The sequence below is a fragment of the Homarus americanus genome, unplaced genomic scaffold (assembly GCF_018991925.1).
Source record: "Homarus americanus isolate GMGI-L3 unplaced genomic scaffold, GMGI_Hamer_2.0 scaffold2539, whole genome shotgun sequence".
Taxonomy (NCBI): domain Eukaryota; kingdom Metazoa; phylum Arthropoda; class Malacostraca; order Decapoda; family Nephropidae; genus Homarus; species Homarus americanus.
The window spans coordinates 692,631-716,105 of NW_024725489.1; the positions used below are offsets into that span (position 1 = coordinate 692,631).

Sequence of the window (23,475 nt, forward strand, 5' to 3'; positions counted from 1 at the left end):
CTTCACAACACTGTACAGTATTTCAAAATACTGAGAGGTTGATGCAACTACTGAGACAAACACTTCTTCCTTCAACATGCACCAGCCCTTAACTTACAGTCATCACAGGCACTGCTCTTCATATAAAAATATAATTAAACTAATAAGCGATGTGTAACATTTTACTCTGTAAATAATTTTCCAGGTAAAAGTTCCAAACATAAGATCAACACCCAGGAACTGCTTCTTCACTCGTGGTCTTCACAAACGTTCAACACCGGGTCAGTGACTTCGAACAAGTATCCGTGAGGCCCGCTCCTCATTGCCAGGTCTTTAGCCGTCTCTCCGTTACTGTTGGTGAGGAGAGGCTTCACCATGCAGTTCATCAACAGCAGCTGCAGCGTCTGGTGTGCCTGAGGGTTAATGGCAGCAACATGGAGAGGTGTCTGCCCACTGTTGGTAACACCATTTACATCACTTCCCCCATCAATCAAAATCACAACACAGTCAAAGTGATTCCAACGACAAGCTGAGTGCAGAGCGCTCCATCCATCCACAGTCTTTGCATTTACTGATGCACCAGCACTCAGAAGTAGCTGCAAAAATAATCAAATATGAATACACCAGAATTTTCAGCATTTATTTCAAAGGGAGATTTTTTTTTTGTTAAATATAGTGTGAAATCATAAGTTATGACCAACAAGATACAAACAGCTAAATCACCCCGACACAGCCTGATGAGTGCTACAGGGATGAAGGAACAAATAATGTTGACCCCATTTGATGCAGTCCCTGAACAATTCGTCTTTAACAGCTGTGCCTTGCATTACCTTGGCAATACATGTATGTATTTAAAGCCAGTTCTTAAAATGGAGGAAGGAGGCAACAATGATACCTGGATTACTACCCAAGGAACATATGTTACACGCCCTCTAGTGATACACTGGCCAGAGGTGACTTATCTGCTGTACCTTCTCTTACCCGTCTACCCATTTCCCCTTCCTTAATGATAAATGGCATCAACCTGCTACTTCTTAAATAAACAATCAACCTTAATTTTATTTACACATTAACTGTAAACATGATATGGCCCACTGCACAGTATATGGTAAATACTGCATCACTTTCTCGTTACACACCCGACTCACCTTAATTATATCAGGGAAATCACTGTACGCTGCCCGATGGAGGGGAGTGTATCCATCAGAGTCTGTTGCACTTATTGCTTCTGGATGTTGCTGCAAGATTTCCTCAACAAGACTCTGTTTCCCATTCTCACACGCCCACAGGATTTCACGTTCAGGTGTTGCTACAAAAAAAAAAAAAATCATCAAATGTTTACAATTGTCATGATGTTTGTACAACATTCAGCATTTCTACACAAATCAATAACATATGTACTGTACCGTATATAGAAATACTATTTATTAATAGTAATTCTACACAAGCATTAAATCAGCGTGGGATAATTCCTAATAAGACGGCCCATTAAAATTTATTGTACGCTAAATCACTAAGATCTATGATGTAGAACTGGAGGGATATGTACAGTAATTCTTAACCTGTAATCTTGTTAAAGAAAATATCAAGGACTACCAAATAATTACTTGACCACCACATAACCATCACCTTCCACTAAGCTAATCATAACGAACCCTCTTGAAGGACAACCCAAGAATACTGTACATTAACAACTGCCCCTTCAGGATTTCATTTCCCTGCAAAAACTTTTCTTGGACTGGAAGAAGACATGGAGAATTATGTGACAAAATATGGGTATCAGACTTTTCCTTACGGTGCAGAACACTTGAAGGTGACATGCAGCTTAAGTAAAGGATGCATGAAATGTGTCAAGATTACACATGGGAGTTGATAGAATTCATCAGGCCATCTTTCCAAAATAAAGGGCAGAATTATCCAAGAGATAAATATATTTTTAATGAAAACTGACAAACAGTACTGTGCTAAAACTTATATATGGTCTGAGGAGTTATGATATTTGTGTATCTATAATGAATCTAAATAAGTGTTGCTGGCAAGTAGCTGATCACAACAAAAGGGGCATTTGAGATTAAACGTATCGCTGTTTAATTGATTCTTATGATTATAATGACAACTGTTTACACTTACACTGATGATAATATTAACTACATCATCAAGCACAGTCATCTACAGCTATACATGATTCTGACAAGAGGAAGAATGATGGACAGTATTATGATGGGTGATTCAATATCTTAACCCCAGTGTGTACAGACTCCCCTCAGTGCCAGATAACATTGTCTGGCATTAACCAAATAAAATATAAAAAGTGGCATCCTCCTAGTGAGGTTTTGAGGCATTTTTGTTGTTTATTATTAGTAGTAGTATAAATAATGTTCCCAATGCTCTAAATTTCACACTGGGATGGGAACCTATATAAAACCCACCATAAACCACTGTAATATTAGTACGGCAGCCTAATGTGTGTTGGGCAGACCGTACGATGATAGTTACTAAGATTGTTTCTTTCAGGCTAACCTTACCTTACCTAACCAAACCAAATGCAACATAACCTAACCTAACAACATAGTCCATCAATACGGCTGCAGTTCATTTAAACAAGAATTTCATTGTTCTGTGAAATTTTTCCTAGTTTTGATGGTTTTCACATGATAAAAAATAAAAATATGATAAATGTTTTCAATATTTTAAACATTTGTTATAATTTTGTTCTAAGTATTTATGTAAATTTGGTGATGCAATTTTCATCGTTTACATGACAATTTCACACTATGGTATAAAAATGGCAAATCCTTATCACGTTGGGGGGATATTTTTGAGACAAGAAAGACATTAACTTCAATACAAAAATTTCTAAAGTGGCTGGTTAACACGTGCTCCTGTTTCAGAGTGTCCCTTACTCCTCTTCATTAACTAGGAGGATTGACAAGTAAGGCACTCAGCTGTGTCTTTCATTAAGCTGGACAAAGCAAAAGTGTAAGAACCCTCCAATAACTTGCAAAAATATCACAATTTCAGTAAACAAACTGAGAACCATCTGGCCATCTCAAACTAATTTCATATTTGAAGGACCAACTTTTTACCATAAAGGTACTTTTACCAATTATCTTATTTTTTTCCATGTGAAAAACATCTCTGGCAAACCATAGATTGTAAATCATGTAATGAAAATATTTTAATTATGGGCAGCTAAGTTATGCCTAAACTTGAGTTTTAACAAAGATAAGAAGCGCTCGAAAACTCAATTGTGGCTGGTGATGGACTCTCCACGGAACCTGTGTTCTAAAATATGGGTGTAAGTGATACAGCTCACACTACAACTGTGACCAACATGCTGGTGACGAGAAGTGGGCTACAAAAAATGGATAACTCATAAGGCAGCACGTGGAAGGCCAAGGTACTCATGAGGGCAGGACGCACCATGGGGGTCAGGGTCGGCCTCCACGTCGTTGCTCTCGTCGTCCCAACCAGACGTCCACACCAGGGGTCTCTCCGGCTCCTCTATGTCCTCGCTACCCATCTCACATGCAGCCTCTTCGCTCTCTTCGTTGTCACTCATCAGCGCAAAGTTATTTAAATAACTCAGTTACTTCTAGACATAATTCCTATCACAAGACACGGGTAACTCCGCACCGCAGGAATTCAGCGGTGATGGATGGTAATACTCACGTCCATGGACACGCCAACACTTACCTCCCTCGCCGCGCCGATCAAAACAAATATCACCTCAGCAGCTGTTTGGGTCCATTTTCTTTTACGGCTCAACCAGGTACTCTAATATTGCTGTGCTTCTATTATACATGCACTCAGGAATACGTATTAAGCAAGACAATCATACATAAATCACATTGGTTTTGTAGTACATAGTGTAGCGAGTAGTTACATTACTTTTATATATATATATATATATATATATATATATATATATATATATATATATATATATATATATATATATATATATATATATATATATATATATATATATATATATATATATATTATTTTTTTTTTTTCAGGTTTCGTGAGAGCCCTAGTCTATTCCCATATATTAACAAAGTAAGGGCCAATTAGGTAGATTATTATTCCAAGTCACCAGTGAGCGGTGACTAGCACTAAACTTAAATGACCATTCGGGAAACGTCTCACTAGGTACGGTACTGTCGTGTCGTCTTTTGTTGGTTATGATCTCTACATGGCATTCTTCAAATGATGACAATAATCACAGCTACATAAGGCCGCTTGGGCGATCGGTCACGTCTCTGTCACGTACTGTTGGCAAGTATTAGTCATGTACCGGCTCTCTGTTAACAATAATAATAATAATTAACGATTTATTAAGATAATATGGCAGCCCGAAGGCTGAAAATATACAATGAACAGAGATGATAAGTTACATATGGTGGAATCTGGGAGCGATTGACAAAAGCTTTCAACACTGAAACATAAGAAACATAGAGTCAACATTGAGATTAACTGTAGATCTGCTGGTACTGTGGCAGCTGGTCTTGTAAACATTCTTGTGACACACTGTTGGCAGGTACTGGGCATGTAAGATTGGAATGTCGACTTTCTAAGCTTCCCATCTCAACTAGACGTACAATTGTCTTCATCAGCGGAATCAGTAGCATGACAACCCACTATCCCACATTTTTGTGCAGCAACAGATAGGTTTCTAGGCTTGAGTCACAGGTGACGCCTATCTTGGCAACACGAGTCTCACCTGGCGTTAATAGTAAAACGATTTAATTCATTAGGTAAAAAATAGTACATATCATCAAAATTACCAAAGTATAAGTCTATATACTGTAGGCTCAGCTGTTACAGTCAGACCATCAAAATCCACACTAGTAGTACAGTTTCCTCCATTCTTATGTACAGTGGCCAATGGATTTGGGTTTTACTTAAGGGGTGGGGTGACGGGTGAGGCAAACTGTGCTCTGCTTAACTTATCTTACCTCTCATACACAAGACAGATGGGGGTGAGGATTGCCCCCTCGAGTGTCCAGGATGTAGGGTTCACACATGCTTCCATCAGTCCAGGGGCAGCGCCTCAGTGGTATCCAAAAGGTGAAGCCTCACAAGTTGTGTGATTTTGCCTCAACGTTGTAAAGAATATAACGTTATCAGTGTTAAGACAATGTTGTCACGGTATTTTCTCAGTTTTGTTAGCTGGGTACAGACTGCTGATGCTTAAAGCTGACAGTATGTTTCTGCTTCTACAACCTGGTATATTTCCAGAGAACATTCCTAGCCGCACAACGCCAGAACAACTCAGTGAAAACTTCAACTTCCGGGTATAACTGAGGGAAAGTTCATTCATTGAAGAAACTCAGACTTGACTACAGCCTATCGTGCTCGTGCTCGGTTCACCTGAACGCTTCCGGTGATTGTCATTGTCATCGAGGATTTACAGTTAGTAGTTATTTAGTTATTATCCCGTTACGCTATTATAGATCTCCGACATTGTGTGCTCTACAAAAGTTTGTGAGCCGTGAGAATATGAGGATAATGTAGGTCTCTGGTACATGTGACGCTGTTTGTGTGTTGGATGAGACCAGGTGTGTAGACAACGTTGTTAAATACAGTAAAGTCTATACAGCTTCATTTATCAACTATCTGTTCAAAATAAACTTCCGGTTAAAGATTTTTTCCGTGATCACCGAGATAATGGGTGATAGTGATGGAAATTATACACTGAATAATCTGACCAGTTCCTTTAGATAAACTAATCTTGACCCCTTCATTCATCTTTACAATAAGGGATGCGACTTGTATATACGTACTTTATTCCTACATAAAGAGGATGGAAAGTACGCGTTCAATACTGCTTTTAAGACGCCCTGATGTAAAACGACAGAAAGAAATTTTGCTCTTTTAAAAAATATAATTATTTTGGGAGAACTAGAAACTATGGGTTGACGTTCTTTGTCATTTGGGTAAGTGATAATGTCGTTTTTACTTTTCACTTCTTCCTTGTTGGTAAATGTTGGGTTTCCATACTTGATACTAGGACTGGGGAGCGGAATCAATTCTTCACTATGTGGTAGATTACTTTGGCGTCCATAAACACACAATAGGAATGGAGTAATAATATTATTCGTGGCGGAGTTGTGAGCATGTCGAGACCTACCATATCTCACTTAAGTATGGTGTAAGAGATTGTAATCTACATCATTAGGCAGAAACGCCACACTAATAAATAGTCGTTGTATACAGTGTGAGGAGGTTGAAGAACTTGAGAACACCTTCACCTAACATCGCGTCGCAGTTTCTCTCGTTATGTAAGTTACTTCAGCCAGAATCAGTTACAAAAGCCTAGATGCGGTACTGACAAATGTGAATTAAATCTGTAATTAAAATGGGACCACATTAAGTCAAGCCACCTCTTTATTTTACCTGATGATTAAACACCCTGATGTTACCGTTAGGGAGGTCAATATTTAGGTGGAATAAGTTGAGGGGCTAAGCTTCACGTGATCTGAAAAAGAGAGCAAGATGCTGCGTATATCCTGTAATGCTAAACCTGTTGTGTGTACAGTGCAGCAGTAAACAGGAGCTACACAGGTTTAGCTTAGGGGAAGAGAAGAGCGAGGAGTAAACACGAAACTACAGTATACTGTAGTTATATATATATGTATATATATATATATATATATATATATATATATATATATATATATATATATATATATATATATATATATATATATATATATATGTGTGTGTGTGTGTGTGTGTGTGTGTGTGAAGGGATACAATCATATAAATAATGCCTGGAAATATTTGATGTTAGTAGCTACCAAGTAGCTACCATTTGTTAGTGCATATTTCAAGTTAGCAAAAACACTATTCCGGAAATAATTATAACACAAAACCCACTAGTTCAACAAGTACAGAGTACTGAGTACAGCACTACAAGTCAGTGTTGTACTAACGTAACTCATGGGGAGGGTGTATTTTATTGTACTACAGTACACCACTTTTTTACTTTTATCCTCTTCGCCACTGATCGGCTTGTTAGCCGCTTGGGCGATCGGTCACGTCTCTTTTCATTTATATTCTTCACCAAAAGATCGGCTCGCTAGCCGCCCGGGCGATCGGTCACGTCTCTGTCACGCACTGTTGGCAAATACTGGGCATGCACCGGCTCCTGAATGTACCTGAACCCGTTCCAGTGTTGGTCAAGTCTTGTCTTGAAAGAGCTCACACTCGGTGCCGTCACAACACTCACTGGTAGATTGTTCCAAGAGTTTACAACCCTCACTCCGAAAAAGTTTGCCCTCACGGTTTTCTGGACTTGCGGCTTCTTCAATCTTGAGCTGTGACCCCTTGTGGGGCGAGCGTCCGCCAGCTCCAAGTAAGGACACTCAACTGAGTAGTGCCCCCTGAGATGCTTATACACCTCAACTAGGTCCCCCCTTGCCCGTCTGTAGTATAAGCTAGGCAAGTTCAGGCGCTCCAGTCTCTCAGGGTAGCTGAGGTGCCGAAGTGCAGGCACCAGTCTGGTGGCCCTCTGAACATTTTCAACCAACTGACAGTCCCTAGCATATCTCGGGGACCAGATGGGATGACAGTACTCCAGATGGGGAAGCACTTCACTCCTGAAGATCGTTACGAGGACGGACCGTCTAGATATCTGAACGACCTTCTTATAAGACCCAATAATTTATTTGCCTGATTTACCTTCTTCTCACAATGGCCCGAGAACTTCAGCTCATTGTCAACATACACACCTAGGTCCTTCTCACACACAGTCTCAACTAGTGCAGTTTCTTCATCCCGTTGGGACATATGATACGCCTCCTTACCGTTGGTACGCCCCAGGTGCATCCTCTTACACTTCGTGACATTGAATCTCAGCAGCCATTTCTTCGACCATTCCTGGAGCCCACAGAGGTCCTTCTGCAGCTCTTCACAGTTCGCTTGGTTCTTAATTTCCCGAAATAACTTGGCGTCATTGGCAAACATTTGTATGGAGGAGTGTACAACGTCAGGCATGTCATTAGCAACATATTATCACTCGAGGGTTAAACTAAATAATAGTAACTTTAACAAATTAAATAACATTGATTTTAAACATTTACTGATCAATGTTAATGGCAAAAAAAAAGATTAATGATAAGCTACTATAACGTTATACATTGGCTGTGCTGCCATCGCTTACAGACTATGTACAGTAGTTATAGAAAGTTGTTGAGGTTTATCTGTGAAGCAGTGATGTACGCCAGTAATTCTAATGACTTGGTTAAATAAACCTTTCTCCGAATAACCAAGTACAGTGCTGTACCGTGTCCAGAGCCAAATGTTGCTGCCGTGTTCCCGGAGACGCTACCTTCAACTCTCGCTCGCCCGCTCCTACCCTGCTCCAGATCTTGCAGCCGGCGACGGCGACGCTAAATGTGTGTCACTGCAGGACGAGAAGGTCTCCGGCTCATTAAGTCATTTTCTGGTAATAGAGTAATGTGGCAGATGACCGAGTATATGAACGGGTGGCATACGGTGGCCATCATCAGTGACCACCAACCGATCGTCCGCAGCGCTTCTGGTGGACAGTGTATGCAAAGTACGGATATACAGATATACTCAGCGTTGTTCATCAGTGAAGCTAAGAAACGAAACATGGTCAAGTTTACGTATCAGGTTATGTTGGTGGTAACTGTAGTTCTGCACATAGTGGTGCTGGCCATCGCCTCCAGCTACCCCTCAAGAAACAGTGTGATGGTAAGGTCAGACGACGACTTGCTGGACAAACCTGAGTGGCTGCAGAACATCCCGGAGGAGAGTAAGGTGGCCAAGTACCGAAAGAGACGCTTCGTCGCCTTCCCTACAGGCTCTGTCCTTGGTGTAAGTCATCTTTACACTTTCGTCTTGGCAACAAATCTTAGTGAAAAACTTACCAGTTAAACCGTGACTTCCCGTTTGCGTATGGATAGTGGTATGCATTTATTGATGCATATGTATGTTGTACTGTATTTATTTGTGAATTTAACCAAAATTCATGGAATAAAGGAGAACATATTTCTTAAAAGTGACTCATAAGACAAGTTGATACTTGTACAATTCCAGGACGAACTAAGGAAACACTAGGACTGATCTTTTGTTGCCGTTTGTGGTCGAGCAAGTATCATGTCAACTGCGGTGCGTGAACTTTTATTAGGCGGGACTGTCTGATAGGATTATTTTTGTTATTTGCACACCCACTGCTCGACGTAAGTAACCCCACTCCTCACCCCTTACAGGTAGATGTCACCTTGCAGATTCCTGTAGTAGGCGTGAGCGACACCGATAAACTGGCGTTAGCGAGTCAACACAAGTTTAACCTGCCCAATAACTCGGCCAACTACGGCAGAGAGCTGGGTGGTGGCCTCACCAACAGAATGGGCTTCTATCATGGAGCAGAGCAGTTTCTCGACAGGTTAGATCACCACAGATCCCTCACTCAACCTCCTGTATTATTTCCGTTTCCGTTTTCTCTGAATTGTGCCGCCTGTATTTGTTTTTCTCTCACTGGATTATCTCATTCTCTTGTCTCACTGAACCTCCTCTATCTTACAGTTTGTCTCATTGAGTATTCAGTTCCTCTTTATATTTTTTCTATGATTCTTCTTTTCCTGTCTCATATCTCTCTAGGTCGTTCTCACTTACATGTTGCTCTCCTTCTGTACTGACCCATGATTTTGACCTCTTCTGTTCAATATGAATGACTCCTGATCATCTCGGGTGACCTTAGTTCTCCTATATCCTACATTGACCTCGGCAGCTTGGGTTACGATGGCCACTCCTGCATCCTGAGGACTATCTGCGAGGTTGCCGAGATGCCCTTCCAACAAGGTCTCTTGGGAGAGGTGGTCAACCTTCTCCTCTTGTGAGTATTGCAGCATATGTGTTGTGCTCTCTCCTCACTCAGTAAGAATATTCACTTCATTGATATTGTATAATACTATTTGTTCCCTTCTCTCCCATGAAGTTGAATTCCTTGTAAGAATAAATAAATTTATCTTACATGTATTTGAAATGAAACGGAGTTGATGTACATAAAAATTCTGTGGATACATCCTCATTAACTGCGTCAAAAACAATTCTTTTCCCTTGGCGGGTTGCATTTCATCTCACAGTTCAGGTGTAGCAACTATGGTCATTTAATTATTAGATAGTAATTAATTGAGTAAAGTTGTCACGCAAGTTTACACTGACATAGTATGTATACTGTACTGTACAGACAATGGGGGAATATAATATACACAGACACTGCAGGTATAGTGTACATAGACAGTTGTTTATTTTGACTATGGTTCTGTTTCCCAGGGTGGTCTCTGGGTCTTACAGTGAGGTGGAGAACAGCGTGGACGAGTACACCACGGCTCAGTACTACGGTCAACACCATGGCTCCTGCTTCGCCATCTACCCAAAGTGCCCAATCTCCTTCACCAACCTCCTCACTAGGCTTGTTCCTGTCCAATAAGACCATCCCAGTTACCAACCTCCTCACCCGGGTCACTCTCCTCTACTGGAACCAACCAGACTGTCTTCATCTTCTCCTCTAGTACTTGTGGTGCTTAATTAAACTCCTGCTGACATTCCAGGGATGTTGGAGTTGGTTAGCTCATCTGGTGCTGACATTCCAGGGATGTTGGAGTTGGTTAGCTCATCTGGTGCTGACATTCCAGGGATGTTGGAGTTGGTTAGCTCATCTGGTGCTGACATTCCAGGGATGTTGGAGTTGGTTAGCTCATCTGGTGCTGACATTCCAGGGATGTTGGAGTTGGTTAGCTCATCTGGTGCTGACATTCCAGGGATGTTGGAGTTGGTTAGCTCATCTGGTGCTGACATTCCAGGGATGTTGGAGTTGGATTAGCTCATCTGGTGCTGACATTCCAGGGATGTTGGAGTTGGTTAGCTCATCTGGTGCTGACATTCCAGGGATGTTGGAGTTGGTTAGCTCATCTGGTGCTGACATTCCAGGGATGTTGGAGTTGGTTAGCTCATCTGGTGCTGACATTCCAGGGATGTTGGAGTTGGTTAGCTCATCTGGTGCTGATATTCCAGAGGGTTGTGAGGTTAGGCTACCTCTACTACTGCTTGTGCTCTGATAGGGTGTACTGTTTTGATACACCTTTCCAGTAGGGTGGTGTGAGTAGGCGGTGTACACTTGCTACCATTCCACAAGGGGTTGTTGAGATAACCATTTATGTTTTCACTGTTCCTTGGAAGGACAGCAATAAGCAGTAATGACGAGGTTGGGTTGGGCTCTCCTAGTGCCACCCTACCAGGATCAGTGAAAAAACACTAGCCCTTATTTTCACAACTTTGGTACAGTACTACTTAACACTGTTCAAGAAGTGTAGAAAATTACATAACTCTTCCACTGCTATAGCTCTAGGACTGATAGCAGGAGTATCATTAACACACTCCTTCATGTTCTGCCTTCTCGGGTCTCAACCTTCTGACAACACTGTGCAGTAGTCAAGTTCACACACCATTCTTCATCTACAATTATTTATATGGCCCCACCAGGTTGGTTCTGTTGAAAGTTTCCCACCATTTCCCTCCTTTATTCCCTTAAAAATACCGGTTACACAATGTTGCCAACTCTGCGGAAGTACCTCAGTTTGTTATTTATTATTATTTATTTTATAAGTGTATAAGTAATTATATTAAGCTTTAGCCAGAGGTGTACCATAACACACTCCCTGATCCAAGGATGACAGTTGCTCACTGATTGGTTAACAATGATAGTGACATCCAATGACTTCATGGTAGACAAATTTCCCCCAATCACTACATCTTGTCTGTCAGTGGATGCTTGTGATAGCATTAGTCAGGTCAACTTAAGATGACCAACCAAACTCATTCTCTTTTGTTTAGTACTGTACTTAACATCTTGTTTACTGCTCTTTATACAAGCGACAGTTACATAATTTTTTAATCAAGTTATTTATTAATATACTGTAGTTTAATACTGAAAAATATTAAAACAAAATTTCTTCAAGAGGCGACATTATGAGTGTATAGACCTATCACAGTAACAGGACATAATGTACCTTGACAAATGGTACAAGTGACATTTAATGCCGACACTTGTACTGTATCGAGATAATTCAATGTAGACCTTTATGGTAGAGTTTTGACACCAATAGAGATCTTGGTACAGTATTGCCATTTGACTTAACAGTGAATCTAACAAGAATAATAGATTTGCTTGTACAGTATGATAGTGCCAGTGATGTAGCTGTTGCCATTTGCCCGACTGGTAAATTAAGAATGGACAATATATATTATTTTACAGTGTTTAATTTTAACTTAGATTTTCGACAATGCTAACACAGTGACTTGCTTTTAATGTAATGGTGATTTTGACTATCGCAATGACTATAAATAACGAAGAAACTTGTCGGATTATACATAAAGGATTTTGACTTTATTTAATACAATATTGTTAATTAATTTATGGACGAGGAATTGTTAACGACTTTACGGACAAGGATTCCGACTGACAGTAATTCTACGGCGACAAGCACCCAATTTCTTAGACTTATAACACCGACGTGAACTTCCCTAACCCCCTTACCATCTGTTACCTCTGTGTAAATATGAATAAAGAAAATCGCCCAATTTCTGTGTTTTCTTTCTTTCATAATTTTCCCCTATAGTCAATGAACTAAAGGTGGCTTGTGGCTTACCATTCATCAGGTGTTAATTAATGAACTGAAGGTGGCTTGGATTACCATTCATCAGGTGTTTAATTTATAAAAGGAAGAACAGGAATACGAACTTCTAATCAACAGACTAGTTACAACATTCACCTAAACTAAACTACATAACAAATACTACTGTATCTGACTTAAGAAATAACTTACTAGCTACTTGTACCTACAATATTACAGCCTATTTTCAAAGCTATGCTGGCTAGTTCTGATTTTTAGTAGTATTTCACAGTAATGAGATCCTTCTTGCTGTTAATAGTTTGTGAAATTTGTCTAGGATCCACCACCATAACAGATGATTACTCCAGTGGCCGAATGGTGATCGGTGAAGCAGACTGAACATGGCTACTTGTCATATGTCTTCCTCTTTAATTTCTCATGCTGGTTGAGTGGCTGTCTAAATCTTCTCCCCCCACATAGATAAGATCTCCTCGTCAACAATCAAGAAACAGCTCCCTAAACTCCAAGCTGGTCGAGTGATTGCATACAGCTTTTCTTTAACATGGAGACAGGATCCCCTAGTCAACAATTAAAAGAAACATCTCCCTTAAATTCCTTCCAGCCACTTTGGATTCTTTAACAGTTGATTTAGCTTCAGCACTAATCATGTCACCCAGGTAGCAGGACTCTCATGTATTGTTCTATAATATTAACTGATAAATTTCACTCCAGTTGTTTATGGTCTACTGTATGGTATGTAACCTAAGGCTTAAGGCCATCTGTTAGTCCCACAACTAACTGGAGTGAATGAACTACATCTGCACTTTTAATAAACTAGAATAAATCACACTACTGTACATCTACTAATTACCCATTTACACAAGGAAGAGATGGAAACACATTCAATTAAGGAAATTATTTACGTATTTACACAAACTCGCACAATCTTGAGTGACATACAGCCATTGGATGAATATAACAAGATAGAAACTATATAAATAATCATTTTCACATTTCTGTAAATGACATCTGGTCGTAGGCCTTAAAACCTCTTCAGGACGTTACACGGTGGATGTCTGTCTACTCCTGAGGTGGTATGGAGAGAGAGAGAGAAACACAATGGTCAAAGAAACATTATTTCAACCATTCATCACTACAATATATCAAATCTACAGCTGCATTGTTCAAAGTTCCCCATTAGTAAATACTACTTTATAAACAATCTATGTATACATGAGTCAGTTTTACAGTTTCTAACCTAAATAAAATTCATGTTTGTATATATCCTTCAGTCTTCATCATCTGCTGGGATACCAAGCTCACTATTCGTCCACTTAGATGGGTCGGGAAAGGGGAATTCACCCTGAAAAAAAGATGAATAAAATTTAAATCTGTATTATAAAAAACACAAAAATTATCATCAACTACCAAAATAACATATCCGTACATCCATTCATTTAGTTACCCTGCTTAAGCATCCATAGACAATATATTACGAGAGACATGAGGTAAATATCTAAACACCAAACTCTGTAAAGGATGATCCAGCGTCAATAAACAAATGAACTGCAACACCTATTTGACGCGTATCTCACACTTAGTTCAGGTTCACCAGGAAGAGTAAAAATTTTAATAACCGTTCACTCCCAAGTACAGGTATTTGTTTTTCTCTATAATTTTAATCCCCAGTAAATTTGAAATCTATCTGTTACATTGTGAGTCAGGTAGAGCCAATTATCTAAGCTAAGAATATGCTTTAGACTGTGCCAAATGACCAGAGATGAAGATAAGTAACATCCAAGAATAAAAAAGCATTGAAACCTGTAAATAGTATAGTATTTAATAGAATGGGAGGCATCTATCTTAATTAATCAACTAAAATATGACAGACTTCAAAACTGTGTAATATACTGTACTGTCAGAGAACAAAGCATATCGACTTCCTACTGTATTTCAAGGCATTCTACTACAGCACTGTCAATATCCTCTACCAAACATGAATAGATGCTAACACGACAAATTCTAAATGAAGTGACATTCATATTTGGTGATCAACTTTAGAACACAGGGAACAAACAAGAATTTATATCATTACAATCTGTCCCTAAGTTGAAACCTACACATGGACTTGAGAAAAACAATAGATATTAATTTTCATATATAAATCTGTACAGAATGAGAAGAGAGGAGAAGACAAGAGAAGAGGAGATAGATTTACTTACAGTTAAATGTTCTGGCTCAGTAAAGACATGATAGAGGATCCACCACCACATGAAGCCTCCCAAAACCTCTGCTTTCAATAGTGTCACCTTCTCTGGTGCCTCGGGAGACGTCCGGTAAGTCCACCTGTAAGAGCATCATCGTTCATTAACTAGTGTCTTGTCATTAACTATTGTCTTGTAAGTATAGGGATCAAGAGGAAGAGACAATGTTGACTATATGTACAGTAGCTAAAACAACTATCTGTGCATACTTTGTGGGAAACATTATGAGACCATGGACGATAAATTTTGGTGCATGAGGGGCTGTCACTGGCCACACATAAAATTTCGGAGCATATCGACCCCCACCTGCACAGATAGTTGTTTTAGCTACTGTACATTCCAACTTGGTTATAGACACTACGACAAAATTTAATGGTTACTATTTCATAATTCAATGGGAAAATTAATACTGACAATGGAAATAAACTTGTAATGGTGTTCTTATTAAATCAACTTATTATTTACCATTGTATACCTGCACTATCTCTGTTCAATTAATTCCTTGGTTAACATTCACTTCTACAAAACTAATTCACTTTTTAAACTATTATTAATCAGGGAATAATTTTCTCAATACATGATCTGTTTTCTATTTGACATAACCAATATTTTGACGGTTTTAGGAAATTGCAATTTTTTCTTGAAGAGCTTTTATACACACTATCACCTACCGCTACAGTGTATGATTTAGTGGAGATTAAATGAACCAAGCTAACCTGACCTACCTAATCTACCTGACCTACCTAATCTACCTGACCTACCTAATCTAACCTGACCTATCTAATCTACCTGACCTATCTAATCTACCTGACCTATCTAATCTACCTGACCTACCTAATCTAACCTGACCTACCTAATCTACCTGACCTACCTAATCTAACCTGACCTACCTAATCCACCTGACCTGTACTTAGGAGCTAGTTTAATTACATCGTTTGCTTTGGAATAACAAGTAAAACATGTCCAGCCTTAATTATATGATACACAAGCTATAATCCAGAATTCTGACACTATGTGGATTGTCTTAGAATAATGTTGTGTCCCTAAAATATGGAATTTATAAATATTTCCTCTGGTACAAGGCTGTGGTCTCTCGGCCAAACATTTCACGGGGATATATTTCATATTTTCAACCCTTACAATATATACTTAAGGAAAGCCACGTGTAGGATTACTTACGTTCCTCCTCCTTGTCTTGGAATGGAAGTTTTAAAGCCTCTACATAAGGCCGGGACATGTTTAATAGCTCGCCGGAGAGGAAACATCTTGAGGCCCCAGGGTGTCCCTCATCAGCTGGGGCTAGTTCACTCATCAGCCGCTAGAGGGGGTTACTGCTGCCAGAGAGAATGCTCAAAAAGTACCACGAACAGAACCCTTTAGATTGATATAGATATCTATTCATTTCTATAGTCATGCAAGTTTATTTATATATAAAAAAAATAAAAAATATGTATTATTTTGATACTAGAGCTGTTTTTGTGTATATTTATTAATAATTTTATTGTTAGTGTAATGCTTATAAATAGATGTTTGTAATTTTCTTTAACATTAATCAATTTTGGCTGTGTTCACTAACAAGTTTATTTTTGGGTTTAACGGTAAACTATGAATATGTTTAGAATGGCATATTAAAATACCTTATTATTCTATTTATTGGTGTTGTCAGGAAGTTGAGTGACTATCTAATTTGTCTGAGTAAAGCTATAGGATTCCATGCACTCAGTATAGCCTAGTAAGTGACAGATGGAGTATTATAGGTTTTCAGGCTTCTCCCCTTGACAATGTATTAAGTCTTCAGTGTGATAATAAGTCAATCCAATAATAACCAAACATTTTTATTCCTCATTTGTGAAATCAGAAAGTCAGCTTCATTAAAACACAAAGCTCAACTAAGAATATTACAAAACACCAATGAAAAAATAAATAAATAAAAAACCTTGTCCAGAACTACCTAATTATTTTTTTCTCACAGTCTTCATAAGTAAAACACACGAATATTTGCTTAAGAAAAATAAACAACTTATGTCATTATGAATATTTGATTAGCCAGATATTGAATTGCTTATTATTTTGGGTTTGTGTGTGTGTGTGTGTGTGGTGTTTGTGTGCGTGTGTGTGTGTGGTGTTTGTTTGTGCGTGTGTGTGTGTGGTGTTTGTTGTGTGCGTGTGTGTGTGGTGTTTGTTTGTGCGTGTGTGTGTGTGGTGTTTGTGTGCGTGTGTGTGTGTGGTGTTTGTGTGCGTGTGTGTGTGTGGTGTTTGTGTGCGTGTGTGTGTGTGGTGTTTGTGTGCGTGTGTGTGTGTGGTGTTTGTGTGCGTGTGTGTGTGTGGTGTTTGTTTGTGTGCGTGTGTGTGTGTGGTGTTTGTGTGCGTGTGTGTGTGTGGTGTTTGTGTGCGTGTGTGTGTGTGGTGTTTGTTTGTGTGCGTGTGTGTGTGTGTGGTGTTTGTGTGCGTGTGTGTGTGTGGTGTTTGTTTGTGCGTGTGTGTGTGTGGTGTTTGTGTGCGTGTGTGTGTGTGGTGTTTGTGTGCGTGTGTGTGTGTGGTGTTTGTGTGCGTGTGTGTGTGTGGTGTTTGTTTGTGTGCGTGTGTGTGTGTGTGGTGTTTGTGTGCGTGTGTGTGTGTGGTGTTTGTGTGCGTGTGTGTGTGTTGTTTGTGTGCGTGTGTGTGTGGTGTTTGTGTGCGTGTGTGTGTGTGGTGTTTGTTTGTGTGCGTGTGTGTGTGGTGTTTGTTAGTGTGACTGTGTGTGTGTGTGGTGTTTGTGTGCGTGTGTGTGTGTGGTGTTTGTGTGCGTGTGTGTGTGTGGTGTTTGTTTGTGTGACTGTGTGTGTGATTTGAGTGGTAACTGTCACTTGAAATAAACAGTCTTGCTTTATCAGTATCAATACCCGACTAATAATACATAACCTAACCAAACCAAACAAGAACGAACCTAACCTAACCAAACCTTACCCCACCACACCTAACCTAACCTAACCTAACCTAACCACATCTAACCTAACCACATCTAACCTAACCTAACCTAACCTAACCTAACCTAACCTAACCTAACCTAACCACATCTAACCTAAAAAGAATCCAAATAAAATAGAGAGAGAATTAGCGAACTCTGAGTCATTACCACAATTGAAAGCTTTTAGGTGGACGATATGTCTAATTAATTCTTATTATTTCGTCACGTGTCTGTAAGAGTGAAAGTAGATGAAAGTTTATTTGAAATGAGAAGTGAATTTTTGGATGACGGACTTTGTGAGTTGCGGTGAAGAGGTTGAGAGAATGACTAACTTAACCAGGGAAAAAGAGAGAGAGAGAGAGAGAGAGAGAGAGAGAGAGAGAGAGAGAGAGAGAGAGAGAGAGAGAGAGACTCCTTTCACCCACATAATCTTCTCAGTTAAACACGGTGGTGACGAATTGAGATGAAAAAATCTAATTCATCTAAAAATAAAATGGTTAAATAGACAGGTAGACTGGACATAAGCGAGTGACAGGTGAGAGATAACAACTCAACCTAAATTGGCATCAAAAGGCTTATAATTATGTAATATAGTGACCACAAAATACAAGATACAAAAATAAAATATAAAAGTAAGGAAAAGCAGAATAAGCGTCAAGATAGAAGTGTAAATAGTTGTTCTGAAGGGCCTTAACACTGTCTGGTACTGGCCACGGTGATGACTCCTCAACTTTCACTCCTCGGGTGATGGTGATGGTCGTGGTATATGCATAGGTTCACTTCTCTCATACTGTCTTATCATAATGACTGGCCAAAGACAAAAGAAAAAAACTTTAAAAACTTTCTATTTATCAATCATCGTTGTCATTGTTATCATTCTCATTGTCATCATTGTTATTATTATGAATATTATGTCCCATGATAGGGCAGAAAGAGAGAATGAAAGGGTTAATTATTATTTAACGAACTGACTAATTAAGGTAGAGTCTCAATGTAATTTTAATGTTATATCTGTATTTAAACTATTGTCAATAAATTACGTTTAAGTTATTTTATATTAGTTACGAGGAATATTTATTGTAAGAATTTCTGTGGATGTACTTGGGTTTAACTCCCGAGTGTAACCAGAGACAGCTGACGCCTCGCCTCCCCACGTGCTTCCGTTTACACAGTGACGTGATAAGTGACTTGCTGGTGTTCAACAATTAAATTCTCTGATACCTTCGGATTACTTGAAGATTATCGTCCCCAGATTATTTCATCTTAAGATTATCTCCTCTAACGCTGTTTTAACCTTACCTAAGCCTAATCTACCCATAGTTTGGTTATATTAAGTTATATTTAATGAGTCAAGAGTAGTCTAAGAAATTAATTGTTTAGGTTTAGGCTTTTCCCGGCGTTATTTATCTTTTCAACTTGTTACTTTCTTCTCGGAGTATTTACGGGAGGACAGCGTTTTCTATTGACTTAGTATAGAAAACGGACCATTGTTTGTGGGTAACTATACTAAAATACAAATTTATTTTTACCCACCCGCCTTACCACCCATCTACCTACACCACCCGCCCATCGTACCACCCACCTTACCACCCATCCATAGCCCATCCATAGCCCATCCACCGTACCACCCACCGTGCCACCCATCCTTCACCCATCCACCGTACCACCCACCGTACCACCCACCGTGCCACCCACCCTACCACCCATTCTTCACCCACCACATCAGACCAGAACCACAGCCGAGATACATAGAGACCTGAGAATAAAACCCATCAACCAGCAGTTGCACACCCTGGCCAGCAGAACCTGGCAAAAGATATAACGATCAGAGCAAGAACTCCTTCAAAGACTCCCACCAGATAACGACAACAACCATACATGGTTCCCAAAAAGTAACTAAATCTCAAAAGGTCCATTACCACCCCCGATCTATACGGCCAGGCAATAGACAACCTCCCTAGACCAGCATCCGCCAATAGGGTCGGCGGAATATGAAATAAGGCCCTTAAAACACCCATATATGGGATAGGGTAGGAGGTCTAGTGCCTGTACCGACAGACAATAACTAACCCATGACACAACCCTAACACACTATTAGCTTAGCTCGGAGGTCAGCCCGCCCTCTCTTACATCCTCCTAAATTTCTTCAATTTCCGAACTATAACTTCCTTCCCCCACCTCTTATCTCCTTTCACCCCTCCCTTCACCCCTCCCTTCACCCCTCCTTTCACCCCTCCTTTCACCCTCCCTTCTCTACAAAAAAAGAAAGAAAAATAAAAAGACTGACGCAGGAATCGGACATAAACTGACGGGTTATTCTTCGTCCGTTTTTTTACAGATGAAACTGTCGGACATCTCACCCAAACTCATCTGTACTTGCTTGCGTTTCGTTCTTTGGGGCAAAAAACTGGTAGAGCTGAACCAGAGTGTAAAAGGTTAGTAGAGTCGCCATGTTGTAGATCCACCATCGCTGTGGTAGTCCCCCTTCTAAGTGGTATTAAGTAAGTGTCTCCGTTAAGTGTCTTCGTTAAGTGTCTCCGTTAAGTGTCTCCGTTAAGTGTCTCCGTTAAGTGTCTCCGTTAAGTGTCTCCGTTAAGTGTCTCCGTTAAGTGTCTCCGTTAAGTGTCTCCGTTAAGTGTCTCCGTTAAGTGTCTCCGTTAAGTGTCTCCGTTAAGTGTCTCCGCTAAATGTCTCTATATTAATCAATGCCATTTAATCAATGTTTAAAAATTTACCCGAGGATTAAACACACTATTTTTTTCCTTTACCTGGTGATTAAGTAACGTAACTTAATACTGATGCTGTGAAGAGGTTGGGTTAGGTTAGGTTCAGTTGTGTTGGGTTAGGTTAGGTTAGCGTGACCTTTTGTTTTAGCTGTACCTTGGAGGGCGGTGATGTTAAGTGTGAGGGGTTGGAGGGTGTGAGGGGTTGGGAGGGGGTGAGGGGTTGGGAGGGGGTGAGGGGGGGGGAGGGTTGGAGAGGGGTTGAGGGGGGAGGGGCTGGGGGAGGCTGGAGAGCGTGTATAAGAAGGTAATTTTTGAGAGAGAAATGAGAATCTGCCCCCTCTACCTCTCCCCCTCTTTCTTAAAAAACTATATCTCTCTCACTGAGATAATTTGGCTTTGTTTTACGTTTGTTTATTTCTCACTCGGAGCACTTGACACACACACACACACACACACACACACACACACACATACACACACAAGGGTCCTCGTGTAATCTGCCTCAACGCATAACCCAGCAGCACAGCACAGCACAGCCTAGCACCCTGCGTTCCTGAGATGTGGCCTTGTGAACCATCCAGGTATTCCCCCAGGGTAGCCAGGTAGGTGGACAGGTATGGTGGCCAGGTAGGTGGGCTCGTAGGTGGGGGTGGGTTGGGAGGTGGGTTGGGAGGTGGGTTGTCTTGAACATAGAGAGACCTTGAGCACTGGCTACTGCTTACTGTCCAACATGATTCACCCACTGTTACTACCTGTATAACCACGCCTACCTGTATAACCACGCCTACCTGCATAACCACGCTTACCTGTATAACCACGCCTACCTGTATAACCACACCTACCTGCATAACCACGCCTACCTGCATAACCACGCCTACCTGTATAACCACGCCTACCTGTATAACCACACCTACCTGTATAACCACGCCTACCTGTATAACCCCTACCTGTATAACCACGCCTACCTGTATAACCACGCCTACCTGTATAACCACGCCTACCTGTATAACCACGCCTACCTGTATAACCACGCCTACCTGTATAACCACGCCTACCTGTATAACCACGCCTACCTGTATCAACCACGCCAATCGTCCAATACCCAACTTAAACTAACAAATAAGAAGAATGTAACAGAGGCAGACGTTGATATACCCGTTACAGGTCGCCTATATCCAATAACTCATACCCAAGAGAAAGTTCAGAGCCTCAACAGGTGTGTGCAGGAAGCAGGTGAGTCTGAATAATGTGACTATAACGTGTTCAGGTAGCGGCGGTGGCTGAGTGGTCTCCATACTCGCCTTGAGATTAGGAAGAGCTAGTTCGAATCTCTTTTTCTCTCAGGGGTAAACTTAGGGAATATTTGTGTTGGGAACTGAGAAAGATGCAACCTGAGAGACGAGGCTGAGAGAGATATTTAGGTTAGGTTAGGTTATGAGAGGGTAGGGTAGGTTAGGTTAGGAGAGGGTAGGGTAGGGTAGGGTAGGAGAGGGTAGGGTAGGTTAGGAGAGGGGTAGATTAGGAGCTTATACCATCGTCCTCCAAAGGTTAAAACACAGTCCTACAAGAGTTAAACCATCGTCCTTCAATAAACCATCGTCCTCCAAAGGTTAAAACACAGTCCTACAAGAGTTAAACCACCATCCTCCAAAGGTTCACATAACACTTGTCAGAGAAATCATCTCTCTTGGTCATCGCGAAAAAAAAAATAACAAAAACCATAATTACTGTTATTGTCACCTAGAGGCCTCCCTTGTCTTCTTCAGTACAGGAACAATAACCATAACGAGAGGACTAACGATATCGTCTAGTTTTAAGTAAGGTCGACTGAGAGAGAGAGAGAGAGACGAGAAAGATGGGAGGAATGAATACGAAAAAAATATTATTTATAAACGCGTGGTGATTGGTCGAGGGGATGGCGTGGGGCGGGGCGCTAGTGTAGGAGAGCCCGAGTCCCCGCCTCCCCCCATACCACCAACGAGACAGTCAACAGAGCAAGTGGAGGTTAGGGTTGTGGTGCAGGTGGTCCACTGAACTGTTCCTCCGTCCTCCTCCATTCCTCGTTGACCCCCCCCCCTCCTTCCCTCCATCCCTCCCTCCCTCCCTCCTACCACCAGCCCCAGTAGTTACCTGGCCACTTGATGTCCGTCTCTCAGTATGTCGGTGAGAGGCATCGTGTACAACGCCAGGGAGTGAGCGAAATGTGTCTTGTTGACGTGTGTGTGTGTGAGTGTGTGGTAGTATGGTGACTATAGCAGCAGGTCAGTCGGTGGTCGTCAGTGGTAGCGGCGACAAAGAGGCTACGACGACGACTGTTCACCTTCTCTCATAGCGACGCGACTTCAACCAGGCAGAGTTATTGTGAAACACTTTTGGTTATCTAATAGGAACAGCACACACACACCTCGATAACCCACCTGTAAACTTTAATACCTCTGTCATAACTTATCGAAAACTTACAACCGAGAGAGAGAGAGAGAAACTTGATTTGAAAATTATTGTGAAACTGAAACTGCGTAACACCAGCCTCCCCCAGCAGGTAGTCTGTGTGTGTGTGAGGCAGAGCTGGTGGTGGTCAGTGGTGGTAACAGTGCCTGGAAGTGTAACACGTGTTTTAGTGTTGGTGTCTCGTGAACCTACTGCTGCTACTGCTCCTCCTCCTGCTGCTGCTCCTCCTGCTGCTGCTCCTCCTTCTGCTGCTGCTCCTCCTGCCCACGACACAGTAAGTACTACACAGCCATAGTATTAAGGACTGTCACACAAGAAGGATATGAGGTTTATCTTACTGACATAACATTTGTGAGACGGATTAGGCATCGACGTTGATACAGTTATTGACACACACACACACACACACACACGCACACACACACACACACACAAACTACTATTCCAAACTAGGCCAAATA

The 23,475-nt window shown here is 40.8% G+C and overlaps 3 protein-coding genes across 4 annotated transcripts; 1 reads left to right on the forward strand and 2 right to left on the reverse strand.

The window, feature by feature from the left end:
• Positions 1–147: 147 nt before the first annotated feature.
• Positions 148–3,692, reverse strand: LOC121864913 (ankyrin repeat domain-containing protein 49-like). Its single transcript, XM_042364096.1, has 3 exons — positions 3,403–3,692; positions 1,128–1,288; positions 148–575 (listed from the first exon to the last, which is right to left on the reverse strand). Exons 1-3 carry the CDS (start codon positions 3,539–3,541, stop codon positions 228–230), a joined length of 648 nt encoding a protein of 215 aa, XP_042220030.1. The 5' UTR covers positions 3,542–3,692; the 3' UTR covers positions 148–227.
• Positions 3,693–8,371: 4,679 nt separating this feature from the next.
• LOC121864914 lies at positions 8,372–10,482 on the forward strand. The gene is made up of 4 exons (XM_042364097.1): positions 8,372–8,829; positions 9,225–9,400; positions 9,746–9,850; positions 10,291–10,482. Exons 1-4 carry the CDS (start codon positions 8,383–8,385, stop codon positions 10,445–10,447), a joined length of 885 nt encoding a protein of 294 aa, XP_042220031.1. The 5' UTR covers positions 8,372–8,382; the 3' UTR covers positions 10,448–10,482.
• A 3,052-nt stretch (positions 10,483–13,534) lies between these two features.
• LOC121864915 (NADH dehydrogenase [ubiquinone] 1 beta subcomplex subunit 2, mitochondrial-like) lies at positions 13,535–16,222 on the reverse strand. 2 transcript variants are annotated; one of them, XM_042364099.1, is made up of 4 exons: positions 16,073–16,222; positions 14,852–14,975; positions 13,888–13,992; positions 13,535–13,715 (listed from the first exon to the last, which is right to left on the reverse strand). In XM_042364099.1, the coding sequence occupies exons 1-3, from the start codon at positions 16,156–16,158 to the stop codon at positions 13,918–13,920; spliced, it is 285 nt and encodes a 94-aa protein (XP_042220033.1). In that variant the 5' UTR covers positions 16,159–16,222; the 3' UTR covers positions 13,535–13,715; positions 13,888–13,917. The 2 variants fall into 2 exon arrangements, with proteins under 2 accessions (XP_042220033.1, XP_042220032.1); XM_042364098.1 differs by having other exon boundaries at positions 13,535–13,992.
• Positions 16,223–23,475: the final 7,253 nt, after the last annotated feature.